General features: G+C 47.5%; 1 protein-coding gene across 1 annotated transcript in view; it reads left to right on the top strand.

Moving 5' to 3' along the window:
• Positions 1–19,593, top strand: part of ATP6V1B1 (ATPase H+ transporting V1 subunit B1) — a 31,087-nt gene extending 11,494 nt beyond the window's left edge. Inside the window, exons 3-14 of the mRNA XM_007523670.3 lie at positions 7,485–7,583; positions 7,707–7,800; positions 8,572–8,649; positions 10,443–10,582; positions 11,798–11,899; positions 12,669–12,766; positions 16,390–16,513; positions 16,625–16,775; positions 16,994–17,076; positions 18,183–18,287; positions 18,971–19,100; positions 19,185–19,593. Coding sequence (XP_007523732.2) covers positions 7,485–7,583; positions 7,707–7,800; positions 8,572–8,649; positions 10,443–10,582; positions 11,798–11,899; positions 12,669–12,766; positions 16,390–16,513; positions 16,625–16,775; positions 16,994–17,076; positions 18,183–18,287; positions 18,971–19,100; positions 19,185–19,348 — 1,368 coding nt within the window. The 3' untranslated portion in view covers positions 19,349–19,593. The remainder of the gene's footprint in view (positions 1–7,484; positions 7,584–7,706; positions 7,801–8,571; positions 8,650–10,442; positions 10,583–11,797; positions 11,900–12,668; positions 12,767–16,389; positions 16,514–16,624; positions 16,776–16,993; positions 17,077–18,182; positions 18,288–18,970; positions 19,101–19,184) is intronic.

The following is a 19,593-nucleotide window of genomic DNA, read 5'->3' as shown; positions in this document are numbered from 1 at the left end:
TTAATTTATTACTGAGGAATATAGGAGGGGAGAGAGAAAGAAAGAACCAGACATTCACTCTGGTATATGTGCTGCCAGGGATTGAACTCAGGACCTCATGAGTGAGAGTCCAGTGCTTTTATCCACTGCGCCACCTCCCAGACCACTTTCCTTCCCTCGTTTTCTTTTTAATATTTATTTATTTTCCCTTTTGTTGCCCTTGTTGTCCTTCCCTTTTTTACTTTAATTTTTTATTTCTTTATTGGGGGATTAATGGTTTACAGTTAACAATAAAATACAATAGTTTGTACATATATAACAGGGGTTTTTTTGTTTTTTACCAGAGCACTGATCATCTCCAGTTTATGGTGGTTGGGGGAATTGAACCTGGGACTTGTAGCCTCAGGCATGAAAGTCTCTTTACATAACCATTATGCTATCTACACCCACCCACGCTGAAGGCACTATTTGGGTCCCATCCCAAACTTCTGACTCCAGAAGTCTGAGTGGAGGCCCGAGGACATGCATTTCTAGCAAGTTCCCTGATGGTGCTGCTGGGCTGGATACCACATTTTAAGCACCACTGCTTTAGAGCACCTTCAGACTCCTGTTCAGATTCACTCCAGAACTGATCTAAGACTTCGAGTTAGCACTCACTCACCTTGCCCAGATTTGCCTCCAAGTATCTGTGACTAACACCCACACCTCAACTCATAACCAAAAAGATCTCAAAGCTATATGCGTTGGCTCTAAAGACAATTTCCAGAGGCATCCCAAAGCCACCTTGGACACTGTCTGGAGAGACCTTCCACAAGTCCCATCAAACCTGCTAAGACCTTTCCAGTCAGGGATTTGCCCAACCATTCACCTTGGAAGCGAAAAACTTAGTGGGATCTCCAGCAGAGGAGGTGGAAGTGGGAGGTGCTGGCCTCTCTTCCAGAAGCCCTCTCAGCAGCAACCAGTGAAAGCCGACAGGATAGAGCTTGCTTATCATGTAGGTGGGAAATAGGTTGCCTTTGAGTATAAGTTCATTGTTGCACGGTGTAGTTCTCCAGTGCACTTCTTACTTGAGCTCTCTGGCTAAACCCCCCCTCCCCCCCCCACAAATAACCAACACACTTAAAGCCTGGAGTGCTCTTCCTAAAACACTCTAGACTACATGCTTCATGGCTGGGTGTGCTGATTCTGGTAGTTCTTCCACTTATCTGGTTGTAATCTCTCTGATACTTTCTTTTATGGTAAATAAAGATAATAAAATTTTTTAAAAAGAGAAATCTTATGCAGGTACAAACTATTGTATTTACTGGCGACTGTAAAACATTAATCCCCCAATAAAGGAAAAAATGTTTAAAGTAATCTAAGGTGGAACATTTTTGTCCTGTACATATAGTTATATGTCTTAAAATATAGTTGTAATAACTGTGAATGTCCTCAGGACCAGGGAGAGAGCTCAGTTGGCAGAGTATGGGGCTGTTAGGCCTGAGGTTTCCTTTCTGACCTCCAGCTACCACATATCAAAATTGTGTTTTGTCTTGTCTCTCTTTCACAAGACTCTACCTGATAGTAAATGAATAAAATTAACCTTTGGGCTGGATGATAACCCACCAGGAAGGTCATATGCCTTGTCTTGTGCACAACTCAAGTTCAACCTCCAGTATCAAATGGGAGTTACTATGGCACTCAGGGGAGCTCTGGTGCTGAGTTGTCTCTCAATCTAAAATAAAAAGAAGGAAGCAGGTGACCTAGGAGCAGTGAAACCGCATGCGTGAGGTCTGGCTCTGCCAGTAGATGGTCAAGGGGCACAGAACTTTGTCAGAATATATGGCGACGTGGTCCGGGAGGTGGCGCGCAGTGGATAAAGCATTAGACTCTCAAGCATGAGGTCCTGAGTTCAATCCCCAGCAGCACATGTACCAGAGTGATTTCTAGGTTTTTCTCTGTCCTCCTATGTTTCTCATTAATAAATAAATAAAATCTTTAAAAAATTAAAAAAAAAAAGAATGTATGGTGACTTAACATTAACCAGGTATGGTTGTGAAATTATACTCTTGAAATGTTTTTTTTTTTTTTTTTTTGCCTCCAGGGTTATTGCTGGGGCTCGGTGTCTGCACCATGCATCCACTCCTCCTGGAGGCTGTTTTTTTTTCCCCTTTTATTGCCCTTTTTTTTTTAAAATCATTATTGTGGTTATTAGTTATTACTGATGTCATTGTTGTTGGATAGGACAGAGATAAATGGAGAGAGAAGGGGAAGACAGAGAGGAGGAGAGAAAGATAGACACCTGCAGACCTGCTTCACCACTTGTGAAATGACCCCCCCTGCAGGTAGGGAGCTGGGGGCTCAAACCAGGACCCTTATTGCCGATCTTTGCACTTCACACTATGTGCTCTTAACCCACTGCCCAACCCACTTGAAATCTTTTAATTTGGGGGTGGAGTAGATAGCATAATGGTTATGCAAAGCATCTCTCATGCCTGAGGCTCCAAAGGCCCAGGTTCATACCCCCCCCCCCCCCCCCCCCGCACCACCATAAGCTAGAGCTGAGCAGTGCTCTGGTAAAGAGAGAGAAAAAGAAGTTTTTTAATTTTGTAAAACTCTGTTACTAATAAAAATGAGCAAGAAAGAAAAAGATACATGAAACAAATAATCAGTGAAAAAAAATCCTCTTGACTTATAATCTTACTTTTTTTTTCATTCTCTACTACTTTAAGTTCATTTTCAGAAATTTCATCTTTCAGGGACACACACTGAGTCACCTTCTCTCCACTTATTTTCTCTTATTCTCCCTCATACACATAAAAATCCTATTAAAACGATTGCTTTTTATCACCTCATTTTTATTAAGCCCATTGCCTGACTTATCCTGGGTCCTTTGCTGGCCTTTGCTTTGTCCAGAAATTTTGCTCCTGAGGTTAGAAATCTTCTATCAGCTCCACAAACCAGACCAGTGCTGGGGAAATAACTCGGTTTCTAAGACCCCCGTGGTCCTTGCTCATGGGCTCCCTCTAGCGGCTGAGAAATCAAAGACAGAGGCGCCTCTTGTCTGACCTTAGAGCATTTTAGCACAATAAGCCCTGGGCTCCCTAGGCCCTCACTCCACAAGGTCTAAAGGGTGATATTTGGGGGAGTCTGAGACAGCTTTCCTACATTACAATAGGCTATAACATGAATGTGCTGTGATTTATTGGAAGTGTCCATTGTGGATACACAGGCATTTTCAGGTTTTGCTAATATATATTTTGGTGCCTTTGTTGCTATAGAATATATCGCCTAGAGTGGAATTGTTAGTTCAAAATATTTATTTATCTTTTACCAGAGCAGTCTCAGATCTGGCTTATGGTTGTACTAGGATTGAATCTAAGATATTTGATGCCTCAGGCATAAAAGTCTTTTTTGCATAACCATTACACTGTCTCCCCAGCCCCTATATATTTTTTTAAATTTTTATTTACAAAATGGAAATATTGACAAGACTATAGGATAAGAGAGGCACATTTCCACACAATGCCCCTATATTTTTAATTGGATTTAAGCTAATAATGATTTAGATCAATATTATTTGCCAAGTAACATTAGAATTCCCATTCTTTTTTTTTTTTTTTTTTGTCTCCAGGGTTATCACTGGGGCTCGGTGCCTGCACTATGAATCCAGTGCTCCTGGAGGCTATTTTTTTCCGTTTGTTACCCTTGTTTATCATTGTTGTTGTTGTTGTTGTTATTGTCATTTTGTCATTGTTGTTGGATAGGACAGAGAGAAATCGAGAGAGGACAGGAAGACAGAGAAGAGGAGAAAAAGATAGACACCTGCAGACCTGCTTCACTGCTTGCAAAGTAACACCCCTGCAGGTGGGGAGGCGGGGGCTCGAACCGGGATCCTTAGCCAGTCCGTGTGCTTTGCGCCATGTGCGCTTAACCCACTGAACTACTGCCTAGCCCCCAGAATTCCCATTCTTACCAACCATATACAAGAGGACTCACCCCTCAACATCATCAGGCCACCTCTGAAAGTTTGGCTATATAACAGATGAACATTTAGGACTGTCTTATCTTCATTTACATTCCTCTGATGACTGGGGGAGTTGAGTAACTCTTTGACTAGCTTTTCATTTCTTTTTAAAAAATACTTTTATTTATTTATTTATTCCCTTTTGTTGCCCTTGTTGTTTTATTGTTACAGTTATCATTGATATCGTTGTTGTTGGATAGGACAGAGAGAAATGCAGAGAGGAGGGGGAGAGAAAGATAGACACCTGCAGATTTGCTTCACCACTTGTGAAGCGACCCCCCTGTAGGTGAGGAGCTGGGGGCTTGAACCAGAATCCTTATGCTGGTCCTTGTGCTTTGCACCTCCTGTGCTTAACTGCTGTGTCCGACTCCCCTAGCTTTTCATTTCTTGCTCAGTGCAATTTGTACTTATGGGCTTTGTGCATACTGAGTTGTGGGAACTCTTTATTTGTTCACATTTATAATATCCTTGCCATGTGGAAATTCTAAATGTTTCTTTTTAAAAATATTTATTTATTTCCTTTTATTGCCCTTGTTGCTAAATGTTTCTATAATCAAATATTCAATTTGAGGGGGAAAATGATTTATCAATTGATAGCAAGAGAGAGAGGGAACCAGAGCATCAGTCTGACACATGCTCTGCTGGAGTCAAACTCAAGACTTAATACATGCAAATCTTCCACTCTGCCACCTCCCAAGCCACTCTATTTTTTTTTGATGTTTATTATGTATTTATTTAATCATACCAGAGAACTGCTCAGCTCTGACTTATGGTGGTGCCGGGGACTGAAGCCAGATTCCTTTTAAATTGATAAGAACATACTGTGCTTTATCTTAGCCAAAAGGAGAAGTGATTGCTGGGCTCTTCATTCCTTTCTTCTTTTTGTTTTGTTTTTCTTTTTTTAATTTGTATTATCTTTATTTATTGGATAGAGACAGAGAGAAATTGAGAGGAGTGGGGAGAGAGGAAGAGGGGCAGAGAGACACCTGCAGCACTACTTCACCACTTGTGAAGCTTCCCCCCTCCGCAGGCGGGGACTGGGGGGCTTGAACTCGGGTTCTTGTACACTGCAACCTGTGTGCTCAACCAGGTGCACCACCACCTGGCCCCACTCTTCATTTCTGAGGTTCGAGAGGGCAACAAGTGAATCAATCCCACCTGCATAAATAGAAAAAATACTGGGGACACCTGGGAGCCAAGGAGAGCACTTTGCCAGTGTGTCCACTTTTAGTCTCTAGGGGGTAGAAAAGAGGACATTTTCCAAAGTCCTAACAGCTCCGACAATTTATAGTTGTGACAAGACCCTGGGCTCCAGCTAATGATTTCACGTTATCTCACTTCTTCACTCACAGAAGTCCTATGAAGTAGGTATTATCATCCCCATTTTATTTAACCATTTGACTTTGTTATTTATTCTTTTCTTTATTTATTATGTGTGAGAAAGGAAAGAGAACACTGGAGAGAGAAGTAGAAGGCCAGTGAAGGGAAAAGAAGGAAAGGGAAATAATGGACCAGTGCTCCATTAGGCTCTGGCATAAAGTGGTGCTGGGGACTGGACCTGAAGCCTCTGGGCCCTCAGGCATACACAGCGGTGCTCTCACAGGTTGGAATGTCTCCCTGGCTCTTATTTTTATTTTTATTTTATTTTTAAAAAAATTTTATTTATTTATTCCCTTTGGTTGCCCTTGTTGTTTTATTATTGTAGTTATTACTGTTGTCGTTGTTGTTGGATAGGACAGAGAGAAATGGAGAGAGGAGGGGAAGACAGAGAGGAGGAGAGAAAGATAGACACCTTCAGACCTGCTTCACCGCCTGTGAAGCGACTCCCCTGCAGGTGGGGAGCCAGGGGGCTTGAACTGGGATCCTTACGCTGGTCCTTGTGCTTTGTGCCACGTGCACTTAACCCGCTGCACTACCGCCTGACTCCCCCTGGCTCTTATTCTTATTTTAAGAGAATTAGTATGAGGTGTGATCTGTCAGGTGGCACAGTGGATAGCGCCTTGAACTCTCAAGCATGATGTCCTGAGTTCTATCCCCGCATCACATGTGCCAGAGTGATGCCCTAGTTCTCTCTTTCTTGGAAGTAAGTAAATATGTTTTTCAAAATTAAAAAATTTTTTTATCTTATTTTATATTTATTTATTTACTTACTTAGTCATTCCTCTAGGGTTATTGCTGGGGCTTGGTGCTCCTGGAGGCTGTTTTTCCCTTTTTGTTGCCCTGGTTGTTTTATTGTTGTGCTTATTATTGTTGTTGTTATTGATGTCATTGTCGTTGGATAAGACAGAGAAAATCGAGGGGGGGGAGAGAAAGACAGACACCTGCAAATCTTCTTCACCACTTATGAAGCAACCCCCCTGCAGGTGGGGAGCCGAGGCCTCGAACTGGGATCCTTACTCTGGTCTTTGCGCTTCGTGCCATGTGTAATTAACCCGATGCGCTACTGTCAGACCACCATGAAGATTTTTTTTTTTTCCTCCTCCAGGGTTATTGCTGGGCTGGGTGCCTGCACCATGAATCCACCGCTCCTGGAGGCCATTTTTCCCCCCCTTTTGTTGCCCTTGTTGTAGCTTCGTTGTGGTTATTATTATTGCCCTTGTTGACACAATTCGTTGTTGGATAGGACAGAGAGAAATGGAGAGAGGAGGGGAAGACAGAGAAGGGGAGAGAAAGATAGACACCTGCAGACCTGCTTCACCGCCTGTGAAGCGACTCCCCTGCTGGTGGGTAGCCGGGGGCTCTAACCGGGATCCTTACGCCGGTCCCTGCGCTTTGCGCCACATGCGCTTAACCCACTGCGCCACCGCCCGACCCCCCATAAAGAATTTTTAATGAAAGAAACCAGAGCATTGAGAGGCCAAGCAGTGGTTCACCTGGTAAAGTTCACACATTACAGTGCGCAAGGACCCAGGTTCAAGACCATGGTCCCCACCTGCCGAGGGAAAGCTTCACGAGTGGTGAAGTAAGGCTGTAGGTGTCTCTCTGTCTCTTTCCTCTATCTCCCCCTCCCTTCTCTATTTCTTTCTGTCTCTATACAGTAGTAAAATAAATAAAGATTAAAAAAAAGAAGAAAGAAACCAAAGCACTGCTCTTCCCTGCAGTGCCAGAGACTGAGCCCAGGGTCTTTTGCAATGTAAGGTAGCTGTTCTACCACTGAGCTATGTTTGTGGTCTACAGTACTCCCATCTTAAAGATGAGAAAAAAACAAGTATTGGAGTCATTGAATAACTTCCACAAAGTCATGGTTTCTCAGAATCAGTACTTCAGTTCTTCCCCCTGCTGTCCCTAGTCTACAGCCAGTGCTCCTAATCTAACCTATATATATTCCCTCCTCAACAGAATTCAAACTCCCCACTTCCCAGCCCGTTGAGCTCATTTCCAAGACAGTCTGAGTCCAAGAGGAGAGCAGGAAAATGGGGCTGGATCAGGAAGGGTGGGAAAGGACCGGGACACCTACCTCTGGTCTCACTGTGCTCTGGGCTGCTCGCCCCTCTGCCAGTTTGCCCAGTATGCTGAGATCGTCAACTTCACCCTCCCTGATGGGACTCGGAGGAGCGGGCAGGTGCTGGAGGTGGCCGGAACCAAGGCAATTGTTCAGGTATGTTAACAAGACACTAGTGGGGTAAATGAGTGAACTGCAAAGTCCCCATATGGCCTCCTAAGCTTTTATGCCCCCGAGAGCGCCTTGCCCGTTGGAGAAGCTAACCACCTACCTCCACAGGTGTTCGAAGGAACCTCTGGGATCGACGCCCAGAAGACAACCTGCGAGTTCACTGGGGATATCCTACGGACTCCAGTGTCAGAGGACATGCTGGGTGAGGCGCAGGGAGTGCCATGGCGGGTGCCATCTGTCCTCCCAGCCTGGCTTCCCAGAGTGCTGAGCACACAGCTTTTGTTTTATTTATCTTTTTGTTTGTTTGTGTATCGGACAGGGCAGAGAGACACTGAGAGGGAAGGAGGAGATAAGCATGGAAAAAGGGGGGGCACCTGCAGCTCTTCTTCACCCCTTGTGCAGCTTTACCTCTGTAGGTGGGGACTGGGGGTTTGAGCCTGAGCTCTTGTGCACGGTAATGTGTGCGCTCATCCAGGTGCACCACCACCGGGCCCTCTTAGCTCAATGCTTTGTTTAAAGGCCGATTCACATGTCTGCCGCCCAGTTAGGTCTGTGATCAGGGGTTGTGCCTTCTGCCCTTGGCTCCCGCCCACCCCAACACACATGGGGTGCTCTTTTAATAAGGAAGAGGGGCTAAATAAACAAGAAGCACAGTGGGGAGCCATCTATTTGGAGTCAGGCTGAAATGGACTGCACGCGCCCTGTGTCTCCCCAAGCCTGCCACCTTTGGTTCTCTCCCCTTTCCAGCCCTGACACACATTAGTGCCTCCTTGACTTGGGCCAAGATCTTATTTATAAAATTTCTTTCCCTGGAGGTAAGTTCCCCCCCTCCCCAAGACAAAGCACTGTTGCTAGCTCTCTGGGGGCCATTAGGGGGGAGAAGCAAGGGAACTCAGCTTGTGGGGGTGCTGCTGGGGGGATGGCATCAGAGACATTGGCTCCTCCAGTTTTCTAACACCCTTATCTACCCCAGGTCGGATCTTCAATGGCTCTGGCAAACCTATTGACAAGGGGCCAGCGGTCATGGCGGAAGACTTCCTAGACATCAATGGTGAGTGATGGGGGCTCTGTATAGCTTCTTGGACCCACATACACACTATCTGTCCTACTTCTGCCACCTCACCCTAGAGGGTTCTGTTCCACACACACCCGCCAGAGTTCCCTCCCAGGAAAGAATCCATGTGAAGTGGAGCAGCAAAGGCCTCTCTGACCCCAAATCTACCACAGAGCCTGACATACTGGCTACCCACCCTTTTATTTTTTAATTTTCTTTTGTTAAATTTTATCTTTTATTTATTCTATTTTGATAGGACAGAGGAAAACTGAGGGAGGTGATAGAGAGGGAAAGAGAGTGGTCCAGGCTGGGGAGTCGGGCGGTAGCGCAGCGGTTTAAGCTCACGTGGCACAAAGCGCAAGGACCGACCGGCATAAGGATCCCGGTTGGAGTCCCTGGCTCCCCACCTGCTTCACCCCCAAGCGGTGAAGCAGGTCAGCAGGTGTCTATTTTTCCTCCCCCTCTGTCTTCCCCTCCTCTCTCCATTTCTCTCTGTCCTATCCAACGACAACAATAATAACTACAACAATAAAACAACAAGGGCAACAAAAGGCAATAAATAAATAAATAAATATTAAAAAGCATTTTAAAAAAAAAGAAAGAAAGTGGTCTAGGAGATGGTGCAGTGGATAAAGCATTGGACTCTCAAGCATGGGGTCCGAAGTTCCATCTGCAGCAGCACATGTACCAAAGTGATGTCTGGTTCTTCCTCTTCCTCCTCCTATCTTTCTCACTAATAAATAAAAAAGAGAGGGGAAGGAGAAAGAGGGACACCTGCAGCACTGACTCATCTTCCTCCAGGATGTGGGGACCAGAAGATTGAAGCCCATTTCTTCTGTGTAGTAACATGTGTGCTCAATAGGGTGCACCACCGCCTGGCCCTATCCACCAGCATTTTACACCAGTTCCTTATTTTATTTTATTTTTTATTTATAAAATGGAAACACTGAGAAGACCATAGGATAGGAGGGGTACAATTCCACACAATTCCCACCACCAGAACTCCATATGCCATTTCCTTCCCTGATAGCTTTCCTATTCTTTTTTTAATATGATTTTATAATTTTAAAAAAATATTTATTTTCCCTTTTGTTGCCCTTGTTATTTTTCATTGTTGTTGTAGTTATTATTATTGTTGTTATTGTTGGACAGGACAGGGAGAAATGGATAGAGGAGGGGAAGACAGAGGGGGGAGAGAAAGATAGACACCTGCAGACCTGCTTCACTGCCTGTGAAGCGACTCCCCTGCAGGTAGGGAGCCAGAGGCTCAAACCAGGATCCTTAAGCCGGTCCTTGCGCTCTGCACTCAACCTGCTGCACTACCGCCTAACTCCCAGCTTTCCTATTCTTTAACCCTCTGGGAGTATACATCTCTTCGTAGAGCTCAGGCAGGCCCCAGAAGCAGGACTCTCTTCTCTTCCAGTCCCCTACCTGTGACCCTAAGGGTTGGCTGGAACGTCTGCCCTTTCCAGGCCTGTTTAAGCAGGAGTCCGCCCAGAGTCCTCTGACATGGTGGTTGAGTGGAGACAGTGCTGGCCCATGTCACATAGCCCAAGGAAGCCCTGGGCTGGGTCTGCAGCTACTCAAATGCACAAAATTTCATCTCCAAACCATACTGCAGGGCCTAGTAGCCTGTGTGGTTGAATTCCCACGGTTAGAATATTTCCTCCACTGCAGAAAGCCCCTAATGAGTGCTGCTCCAAGGCCATAGCAGGACAGGGGTGGGGGTGTGTGGATGGACTTGATCCCTGGAACCTGGGTACACATCTCCCTCACCACCCCCAACCCAGGCCAGCCCATCAACCCTCACGACCGCATCTACCCAGAAGAGATGATCCAGACGGGCATCTCTCCCATTGATGTCATGAACAGCATTGCTCGTGGCCAGAAGATCCCCATATTCTCAGCTGCAGGGCTCCCCCACAATGAGGTGAGGCCTTTGGGGATTCGGGGGCTAAGGGTCTAACCAGGGGTGCCGGTGGGCCAGTAAGGAGGGACTTTCAGGTCATGGCCAAGCAGGCGGGAGACTTGAACTGGGGTCACCAACGTCAAGTCTGGCAGCTCTCCTCTGACAGCCTGGGGACTCAGAGCTGCAGTGGTCCCTCCAGTGTCCCCAGGTCTTCAAGTTTGTGTGAGTGAGCAGCACTCACTGGCTCAGGAGAGAACCTAGTGGCAGCCCAGGGCTAAAAGTCCCACTCACCTACGTTCCTAGAGGCCATTTTTTCCATTTTCTTTTATACGATAGGACGGAGAGGAACTGAGAGAGATGGGGAAGTCAGAGAGGGGGAAAGAAAGATGGACACTTGCAGACCTGCTTCACTGCTTTTGAAACGACCCCCACCCCTGCAGGTGGGGAGCCGGGGGCCCGAACCAGGATCTTTGTGTGGGTCTTTGCGCGTCATACTATGTGCGCTTAACCTGATGCATTACTGTTGGCTCCATGACCATCCACTGCTCTTTATACTGACCCTGAACCCAGGGGATCCCTCCTGCCAGCCCATGGCCATCCCTGCCTACCCTTGCCACCAGGATTCAATAGCTGCTATGAATATATCTGAATTTATTGCAATAAGAAAGAAAGACACAGGTAGAGAGACCAGAGCATTGTTCAGCTCTGGCTTATGGTGGTGTTGGGGATTGAACCTAGGACCTCAGAGCCTCAGGCATGAAAGTCTTTTGCAGAACCATTATACTGTGTTCCCAGAAGGGACAGGCTTTCTATTGCTAAATACTCCCCTTGACCATGCCCTTCCTGACCACCCCCAGATGTGCCCCCAGCACATGCATGGAAGATCTTAGAAGTCTGGGGCATCTGTATGCCCAGATCCCCCCTCCAGCCCTGACAGGCTGCAGGAAAGCAAAGGGTGGGGCTCTGCAGTTGGAGAAGCCAAACTACCCCAATCTAGTGTTGAGGCAGCTGTTCTCTGCTGCTTGTCCTCCTGCCCTTGTAATGGGTACCCTGGCCCTTCAATTCCTCATGGGGTACCCCCACCACCACCAATGAGGCTGTAGGCTCTGAGCCACCCTTTCACTTTCTAGCCTCCTGCTGGAAGAGGGACTGGGGATTGCTCTGTCTGTTCTCCTTAGTGGTGCTCAGCGGGATGGGCTCTGACATCTTGCCTCCCCACTACTCCCCCACCCCCAGATTGCTGCCCAGATCTGCCGTCAGGCTGGGCTGGTGAAGAAGTCAAAGGCTGTGCTGGATTACCATGATGACAACTTCGCCATCGTCTTTGCAGCTATGGGGGTAAGGGGGACTGGGGAGGTACTGGCGAGTCCTGAGCTCAGTGGGCAGGTAGCCTTGCCCCCCCTCCCACACCCACTGACAGGGCCCAGCCTGGTGGTGGAAGCAAAAGCAAGGCTAAGTGGTGGTGGTGGTGAGGGGGGACTCAGGACTAGGACCATGTGTCCCTCCAGCATCACAAAGGCCATGATAGTTGCAAGATGAGTCCAGTGTGGCCTGGAGGAAGGGGGAGCCTGGGAATTTAGGGAGACTGGCCAGTTTAGGGAAGGGGAGGCAGAAGACCCATAGGCAGAGCAGGCATGGCACTAGGAAGAAGTCTGCACTTCCCTCTGGTACTCTGCGGAGTCCTCCATGAGACTGGGCAGTAAGCCCAGCCCTGGGTTCTTTTTTTTTTTAATGTTTTTTTAAATTTTATTATTTACTATTGGGTAAAGATAGAAATTGAGAGGGTTGGGGGAGATATAGAGGGAGAGAGACAGAAAGATACCTGCAGCCCTGCTTCAACATTTGTGAAGCTTTTCCCCTGCAGGTGGGAACCAGGGGCTTGAACTCAGATCCTTGGGCACTGTAGTGTTGCGCTTAACCAGGTGCACCACCATCTGGCTCCACAGCCCTGGGTTCTCAATCCCTACGGGTGCTCGGTAACCAGGGTGCCTCCACCCTCAGTGACTGACAGCCAGTCAGTAGACTTGACTGAAAAGCAATGGGAGGAACCAGAGTCCCTGGGCTGAGGTCCCGGAACGCCACCTCCAGCCTTCTCTACTGTGCACAGGTGAACATGGAGACAGCCAGGTTCTTCAAATCTGACTTCGAGCAGAATGGCACCATGGGAAACGTCTGCCTCTTCCTGAACCTGGCCAATGACCCCACGTGAGCCCTCCCTGATACTGTCCTTGTCCCTGCCCAAGAACCAGACTGTCAGGGCTCAAGGACACCTTCAGAATGACAGGCATGAGCTGGGAGAACAGCCCCTCATTGTGCAGGGAAACTGAGGCTGGATAAGGGCTGAGTTTAGCTCACAAGAGAGACAGAGAAGCTGGACCATGATTCTGCTGTCACCCTGCACCCCCTCACATACACCTTTCTTTCCTTTCTTTCCTTTGTTTTTAGCATTTATTCCCTTTTGTTGCCCTTGTTGTTTTATTGTTGTTATTGATGTCGTTGTTGTTGGATAGGACAGAGAGAAATGGAGATAGGAGGGGAAGACAGGGAGAGGGTGGGAATGATAGACACCTGCAGACCTGCTTCATCGCTTGTGAAGTGACTCCCCTGCAGGTGAGGAGCCAGGGGCTTAAACCGGGATCTTTACAATGGTCTTTGTGCTTCGAGCCACCTGCACTTAACCTACTGTACTACCATCCAATTCCCCACACACCTTTCATCACACCTACATAGTCACCACTAAAAAGACACTGTCCTAAACCTTTCTCTTACAAAATTGCTATTTTATTTTATGATTTTTGTTGTTAGTGATTTAAGAGTGTTTTTCAGGGGTATAGATTCATAAGTCTCTCTCTCTGTCTCTCTTTTTCTCCCACCCTCCTTCTTTCTCTCTCTGTGCATAATTCACCTCATCCATCACCAGAGTCTTTCAGACACCGAGCCCCATCACACCATAGTGCTCATAAACTATGAGAGATACTTTGGCTACTATTTTTTGTTCCAATCTCATTTGCTTTAATTACTTATAGCCCACAAATGAGAAAAAAAAAAACCCAGTGGCTATTTTTTTTTAAGATTTTATTTATTTATTCATGAGAAAGACAGGAGGAGAGAGAGAAAGAACCAGACATCACACTGGTACATGTGCTGCTGGGGACTGAACTCAGGACCTCATGCTTTAGGGTCCAGTGCTTTATTCACTGCGCCACCTCCCAGACCAGTCTAGTAGCTATTTCTCATGTCTCATTTCACTCAGTATAATCATTTACAGTTCCATCCATTTTGCTTCAAATGATACAATATCATTTTTAACTACAGACTACTATTCCACTGAGTTTTAACCTACAACTTTTTTAAAAAAGATTTTATTTATTTATTCATGAGAAAGAGAGGAGAAAGAACCAGACGTCACTTTGGTACATGTGCTGCCAGAGATTGAACTTGGGACCTCATGCTTAACAGTTCAATGCTTTAACCACTACACCACCTCCAGACCACCTTACGGCTTCTTTATTCTGTCATCTGCTAATGAATGTTTAGGTTGATTCCATATTTTGGCTATTGTGAATAATGTAGCTGGGGAGGTGCATACATCCTTATGAATATTCTCATATCCCTTGAACATATGCCTAGGAGTGGTATTTCGGGATTATAAGGCATTTCCATTCTCTCTTTTTTTTTAAAGATTCTTTTTTTTTAATATTTATTTTATTTATTTATTCCCTTTTGTTGCCCTTGTTGTTTTATTGTTGTTGTCATTGTTGGATAGGACAGAGAGAAATGGAGAGAGGAGGGGAAGACAGAGAGCAGGAGAGAAAGATAGACACCTGCACACCTGCTTCACCACCTGTGAAGCGACTCCCCTGCAGGTGGGGAGCCGGGGTTCGAACCGGGATCCTTATGCCGGTCCTTGTACTTTGCGCCACCTGCGCTTAACCCGCTGCGCTACAGCCCGACTCCCGGCATTTCCATTCTTATTTAAGAACTCTCCATTATACTGATTTTTTTTTCGATATAGAGACAGGGAGAAACTCGTAAGAGAAGAGGGAGATAGAGATGAAGAGAGAATAGTACTACGCTCAAGAACCCGCACTAGAAGCCCAGTTCAAGTTTCCAGCTCCCCATCCGGAGGGGGGTCGCTTCACAAGTGGTGAAGCAGGTCTTCGGGGGTCTATTTTTCTCTCTCTCTCTCTATCTTCCTCTCCTCTATCAATTTTTCTCTGTACTATCCAAAAAATAGAAAAGAAAAAAATGGCCACAGGAGCAGTGGGTGTGTAGGGCAGGCACTGAGCCCCAATGAAAACCCTGGAGGGAAAGAAAGAAAGAAAGAAAGAAAGGAAGAAAGGGAGCCAAGAAAGGAAGAAACAAAGAGAGAAAAAGAAACCTGCAGCACTGTTTTACCACTTGTGAAGCTTCCTTGATGCAGGTGGGGACTAGGTGTTTGAACCCAGGTCCTGTGCACTGTAATGTGTGCACTCTACTGGTTGTATCGCCACCTATCCCCTTCCATACTGATTTACAAAATGGGTTAAGCACAGATAGTATAAAGTGTAAGGACCACTCAAGGATCCCAGTTCGAGCCCCTGGCTCCCCACCTGCAAGGGTGGGGGTCACTTCACAAGTGGTGAAACAATACTGCAGGTATCTATCTTTCTCTCTTCCTCTCTATCTTCCCCTCTCCACTCAATTTCTTTCTGTCCTATCAAAAAAAAAAAAAAATGGCCATAGGAGCAGTGAATTCGTAGTGCAAGTACCAAGCCCCGTCGATAACTCAAGGGGAGCGGGGAGACTGCACTAGTTTGTGTTTCCATCAACAGAGTTCCAGTTTATCCACATGGTGGCCTAATTTCTTTTTCTGCAACTTCTGCAAACTGCTATTTTATTTATAATTAAAAATTTGTCTATTCATGAAGAGAGCAGGCAAAGAGGAGGTGAAGGTGAAGGAGAATTCTCGCAGGAGGAGGAGGGAGAGGCAGAGCATCACTTTGGCACTTGCAGTGCCGGGGAACAAACCCTGGACCTTAGACTTAACAGCCCAATGGCTCATGTACTTCAAGACCTCCCAGGCTGCAAAACTGCTATTTTAGAGAATGGGAAAAAATTGCTATTTTAAAAGTTTAAGAAAATGATGATTTAAATTTGGGGTCAGGTGGATGGGAAATTCTAAAAGATTGTCCTGGGTATTGAGGCCACTCCAAAAATTAAGCAAGTGAATTCTGGAGGATGCAATGACATCTCTAAAGGAAAGACTCCCTATCTCCCCACCCCCGCACCAAAAAGAGAGAGAGAGAGAGCACATACACAGAGGCACAGAGCCAGTGGCCCTCTTAGTGCACTAGGCAGTGCATCAGTCTCATAATCAGAGGCACAGAGCCCAGGAACTAGAAGCTCTGGGGGCTGGAGAAGGGTTGTTCAATGGAGAGGAGCTACTGAGGCAGGCAAGCTAGTGTTCTGGGCAGCAGTGACAAGGATCCTGAGGACACAGAGTGAGAGAGCCCTAGCTGGCTTGAGTTGGGGAGTCCTAGGGGAGAACAGAGAGCTAAAGCGGAAGCTTCATTCAGCCCCACTCAGCTGTGCCTCGTCCATCACTTCTGCCATGAGGGCAGGGCCTCTGTATAAGACACTCCCTGCCCCAACGACCTGGCTGTCACAGGGCTGCCTGCCTCAGTATCTGTCCCCATTTCCAAGAAGGGAGGCAGTTGTGCACCCCGGGAACTGCAGCTTTAATCGGACTCAAGGTGCAGGGATGGGTTGTATGTACTTAGACATCTGCCAGCTCACCTTCCAGCCAGCCCAGGCCTGTGGGCTCTAAACACTGACTGTACCCCCAGAATTGAGCGGATCATCACTCCACGCCTGGCGCTGACTACGGCTGAGTTCCTCGCCTACCAATGTGAGAAGCACGTGCTGGTCATATTGACTGACATGAGCTCCTACGCAGAGGCCTTGAGAGAGGTAAGGTGGCTGAGCTCAGTGTCATCTCACTTCCTGGCCCCACATTTTTCACACAGGTGCTGAGCCTCCCTCTCACCCCTTTCCTCATCTCTGTGCCCATGGGTATTGCAGGTCTCAGCTGCCAGAGAAGAGGTGCCTGGGCGCCGAGGCTTCCCTGGGTACATGTACACAGACCTGGCCACCATCTACGAGCGTGCAGGCCGAGTGGAGGGTCGGGGCGGCTCCATCACCCAGATCCCCATCCTCACCATGCCTAATGATGGTGAGCCTCTCACGGCACCCTCTGCTGGCAGCACCCCCTTCACACCTGGGCAATGCAGGCACTTGTGTGTCTCTGCACAGACTGGGTGGTTCTGTTCCTTCTGGGTGCGGAACCAGCCCTCTCCTCACTCCCATCCACCCTACCACCCCCAGGAGGCGGCCCTGAGTGAGTAGACATCTGGGTCCCATCCACACTAAGGCCAGGACCTTCCTTTGTAGATATCACCCATCCCATCCCGGACCTGACAGGCTTCATCACAGAGGGACAGATCTACGTGGATAGACAGCTGCATAACAGACAGGTAATACCTGGCCCTTCCACTTCCTGAGAGGTTCCAGATTTCATCCCTGGCACCACCAACAGTCAGGCTGGGTGATGCTGTCTCTGGTTTATTTTTTAAAATATATTTTATCAGAGAGAGAGATGTCAGAGCACTTATTGCTCACCTCTAGTTTATAGTGGTATGGGGGGGTGAGCTTGGGACATTGAAATCGTAGTATAAGTCTTTTTGCATAACCACTGTACTATCTCCCCAATCCCTCTGTGTTTTTGGTTTTTTCTTTTTCAAGCAGTCTTTTTCCCTCCCTTCATTTCAATCTCCTTTCTCTGGATTTATTTCTCTCTTCATTTTATATATTTATTTATTTATTTTCCCTTTTTTTAATTGTTGTTGTAGTTATTGTTGTTATTGATGTTGTTGTTAGATAGGACAGAGAGAAATGGACAGAGGAGGGGAAGACAGAGAGGGGGAGAGAAAGAGAGACACCTGCACACCTGCTTCACCACCTGTGAAGCAACTCCCCTGCAGGTAGGAAGCCAGGGAACTCGAACCGGGATCCTTACACAGGTCCTTGTACTTTGTGCCATCTGCGCTTAACCCACTGCGCTACCGCCCGACTCCCCTCTATTTTTTTTTTTATCATCTTTATATATTTATTGGATAGATACAGCCAGAAATTGAGAAGAAGGGGGAGATAGGGAGAGAGACAGAGAGACAGCTGCAGCCCTGCTTAACCATTTATGAAGCTTTCCCCTCCGGCAGGTCAGGACTCGGGGCTTGAGCCTGGGTCCTCATGCATTGTAACATATGCACTCAATCAGCCCCCGGATTTATTTCTTTTAGAGAAAGAGAGCCCAGAGCACTGCTCACTCTGGCATATGGTGGTGTCAGAAACCAGAGACCTCAGAGCCTCAGACACAATAGTCCTTTGCGTAACCACTATGCTGTCTCCAGGCCCATGAACTAATGTCGTGTCACCTCCCTCCTCTAGGACATGTGCAGACACCTGCTACCCAAGCCCTAGAATGTGTAGGAGACAGAGGAGGGGGGCTCTCTAGGAGGATGCAGGAGGGAAAGGGAAAAGGAGAGACAGGAAGGTTGCTACTCTCTCCCTCTCCTTTCCCTAGATCTACCCCCCCATCAACGTGCTCCCTTCCTTGTCTCGGCTGATGAAGTCAGCCATCGGGGAGGGCATGACCAGAAAGGACCACGGAGATGTCTCCAACCAGCTGGTAAGAAGGAGAGGGCTCAGGCACTGGTCGGGAAGCTGATTAGAGGCTGGAGGTTCAAGCTCCCATCTGTACTATAAACTTTTCTCCTGGCAAAATGTCCTTCCACATTGAGAAAGTTGTGGTCTGTATACACAATGGACCACTACCCAGCTATTAAAAACGATGAATTCAGCTTCACTTCATCTTGGATGGAGCTTGAAGAAAACATGTTGAGTGAGAGAAGTCAGAAAGAGAAGGATGAGACAGAAGTTGAGAAATATGAACAGAGAGGGAAAACACAAAGCAGAATTTGCCATTGGTGGTTCAGTGGTAGAATTCTCGCCTGCCACAAAGCAGAATTTGGACTGAGTTTGGTGTATTGCACCAAAGTAAAAGGCTCTGGGCGTGGGGGTGGGGGAGCGGGAGATGAATGGGTGGTGGTGGTGGTGGCCACAGCCGCGGCTTCAGGCCATGTTGCATGATGGTGGATGAGGACCTACTGAGGGTGAGAATGTTTTTGCAGAAAATTGAGAAATTTTACACCTGTGCCAACAATTGTATTTACTGTAAACCACTAATTCCCCCAATTAAAACAAAATTCCTCCCACAAACAGGGGGTGAGAGCTTGGGGGGGCAGTGGGGGAGGGAACACTGAAGCCGTGCCCACGCCCCCCCCCCCACCCCCGCCCCCGCTCTCTGCCCAGTACGCTTGCTACGCCATCGGGAAGGACGTGCAGGCCATGAAGGCGGTGGTGGGCGAGGAGGCGCTCACCTCGGAGGACTTGTTGTACCTGGAATTCCTGCAGAAATTCGAGAAGAACTTCATCAATCAGGGTGAGCGCAGCAGCGGGGTGGGTCGGGAAGGAACCTCCCTGCCCACCCCGCCACCTCTCCCCTGACGTCCAACTGTGCCCCCAGGCCCCTATGAGAACCGCTCGGTGTTCGAGTCTCTGGATCTGGGCTGGAAGCTGCTGCGCATCTTCCCCAAGGAGATGCTGAAGCGCATCCCGCAGAGCGTGATCGAAGAGTTCTACTCCCGCGAGGGGGCGCCGCAGGACCCGGTGTCGGACACCGCGCTCTAGCAGCTCACAGCCTGGCTCAGAGCGGACTCCGCCCCGCGCCCGCCTCCTACACACTGAACCAGCCCTTCTGCCCCCACCCTCTGTCCACCCCCCACAATTACGGCGGTGGGGATTCCTTCGCTCCACCCCTCTCCCTGAATTCCCAACACTGGAAAAAGAACAGGAAGCTAAGCTTGTATTGTCTTGCTTTGACCAAAGCATCTTTATTAAAAAAATAATAATAATTAAATAAAAAGTAACCCAGA

The sequence above is a fragment of the Erinaceus europaeus genome, chromosome 3 (assembly GCF_950295315.1).
Source record: "Erinaceus europaeus chromosome 3, mEriEur2.1, whole genome shotgun sequence".
NCBI lineage: Eukaryota > Metazoa > Chordata > Mammalia > Eulipotyphla > Erinaceidae > Erinaceus > Erinaceus europaeus.
The sequence above is the reverse complement of the archived record's forward strand: the minus strand, read 5'-3'. Positions and strand labels throughout refer to the sequence as shown.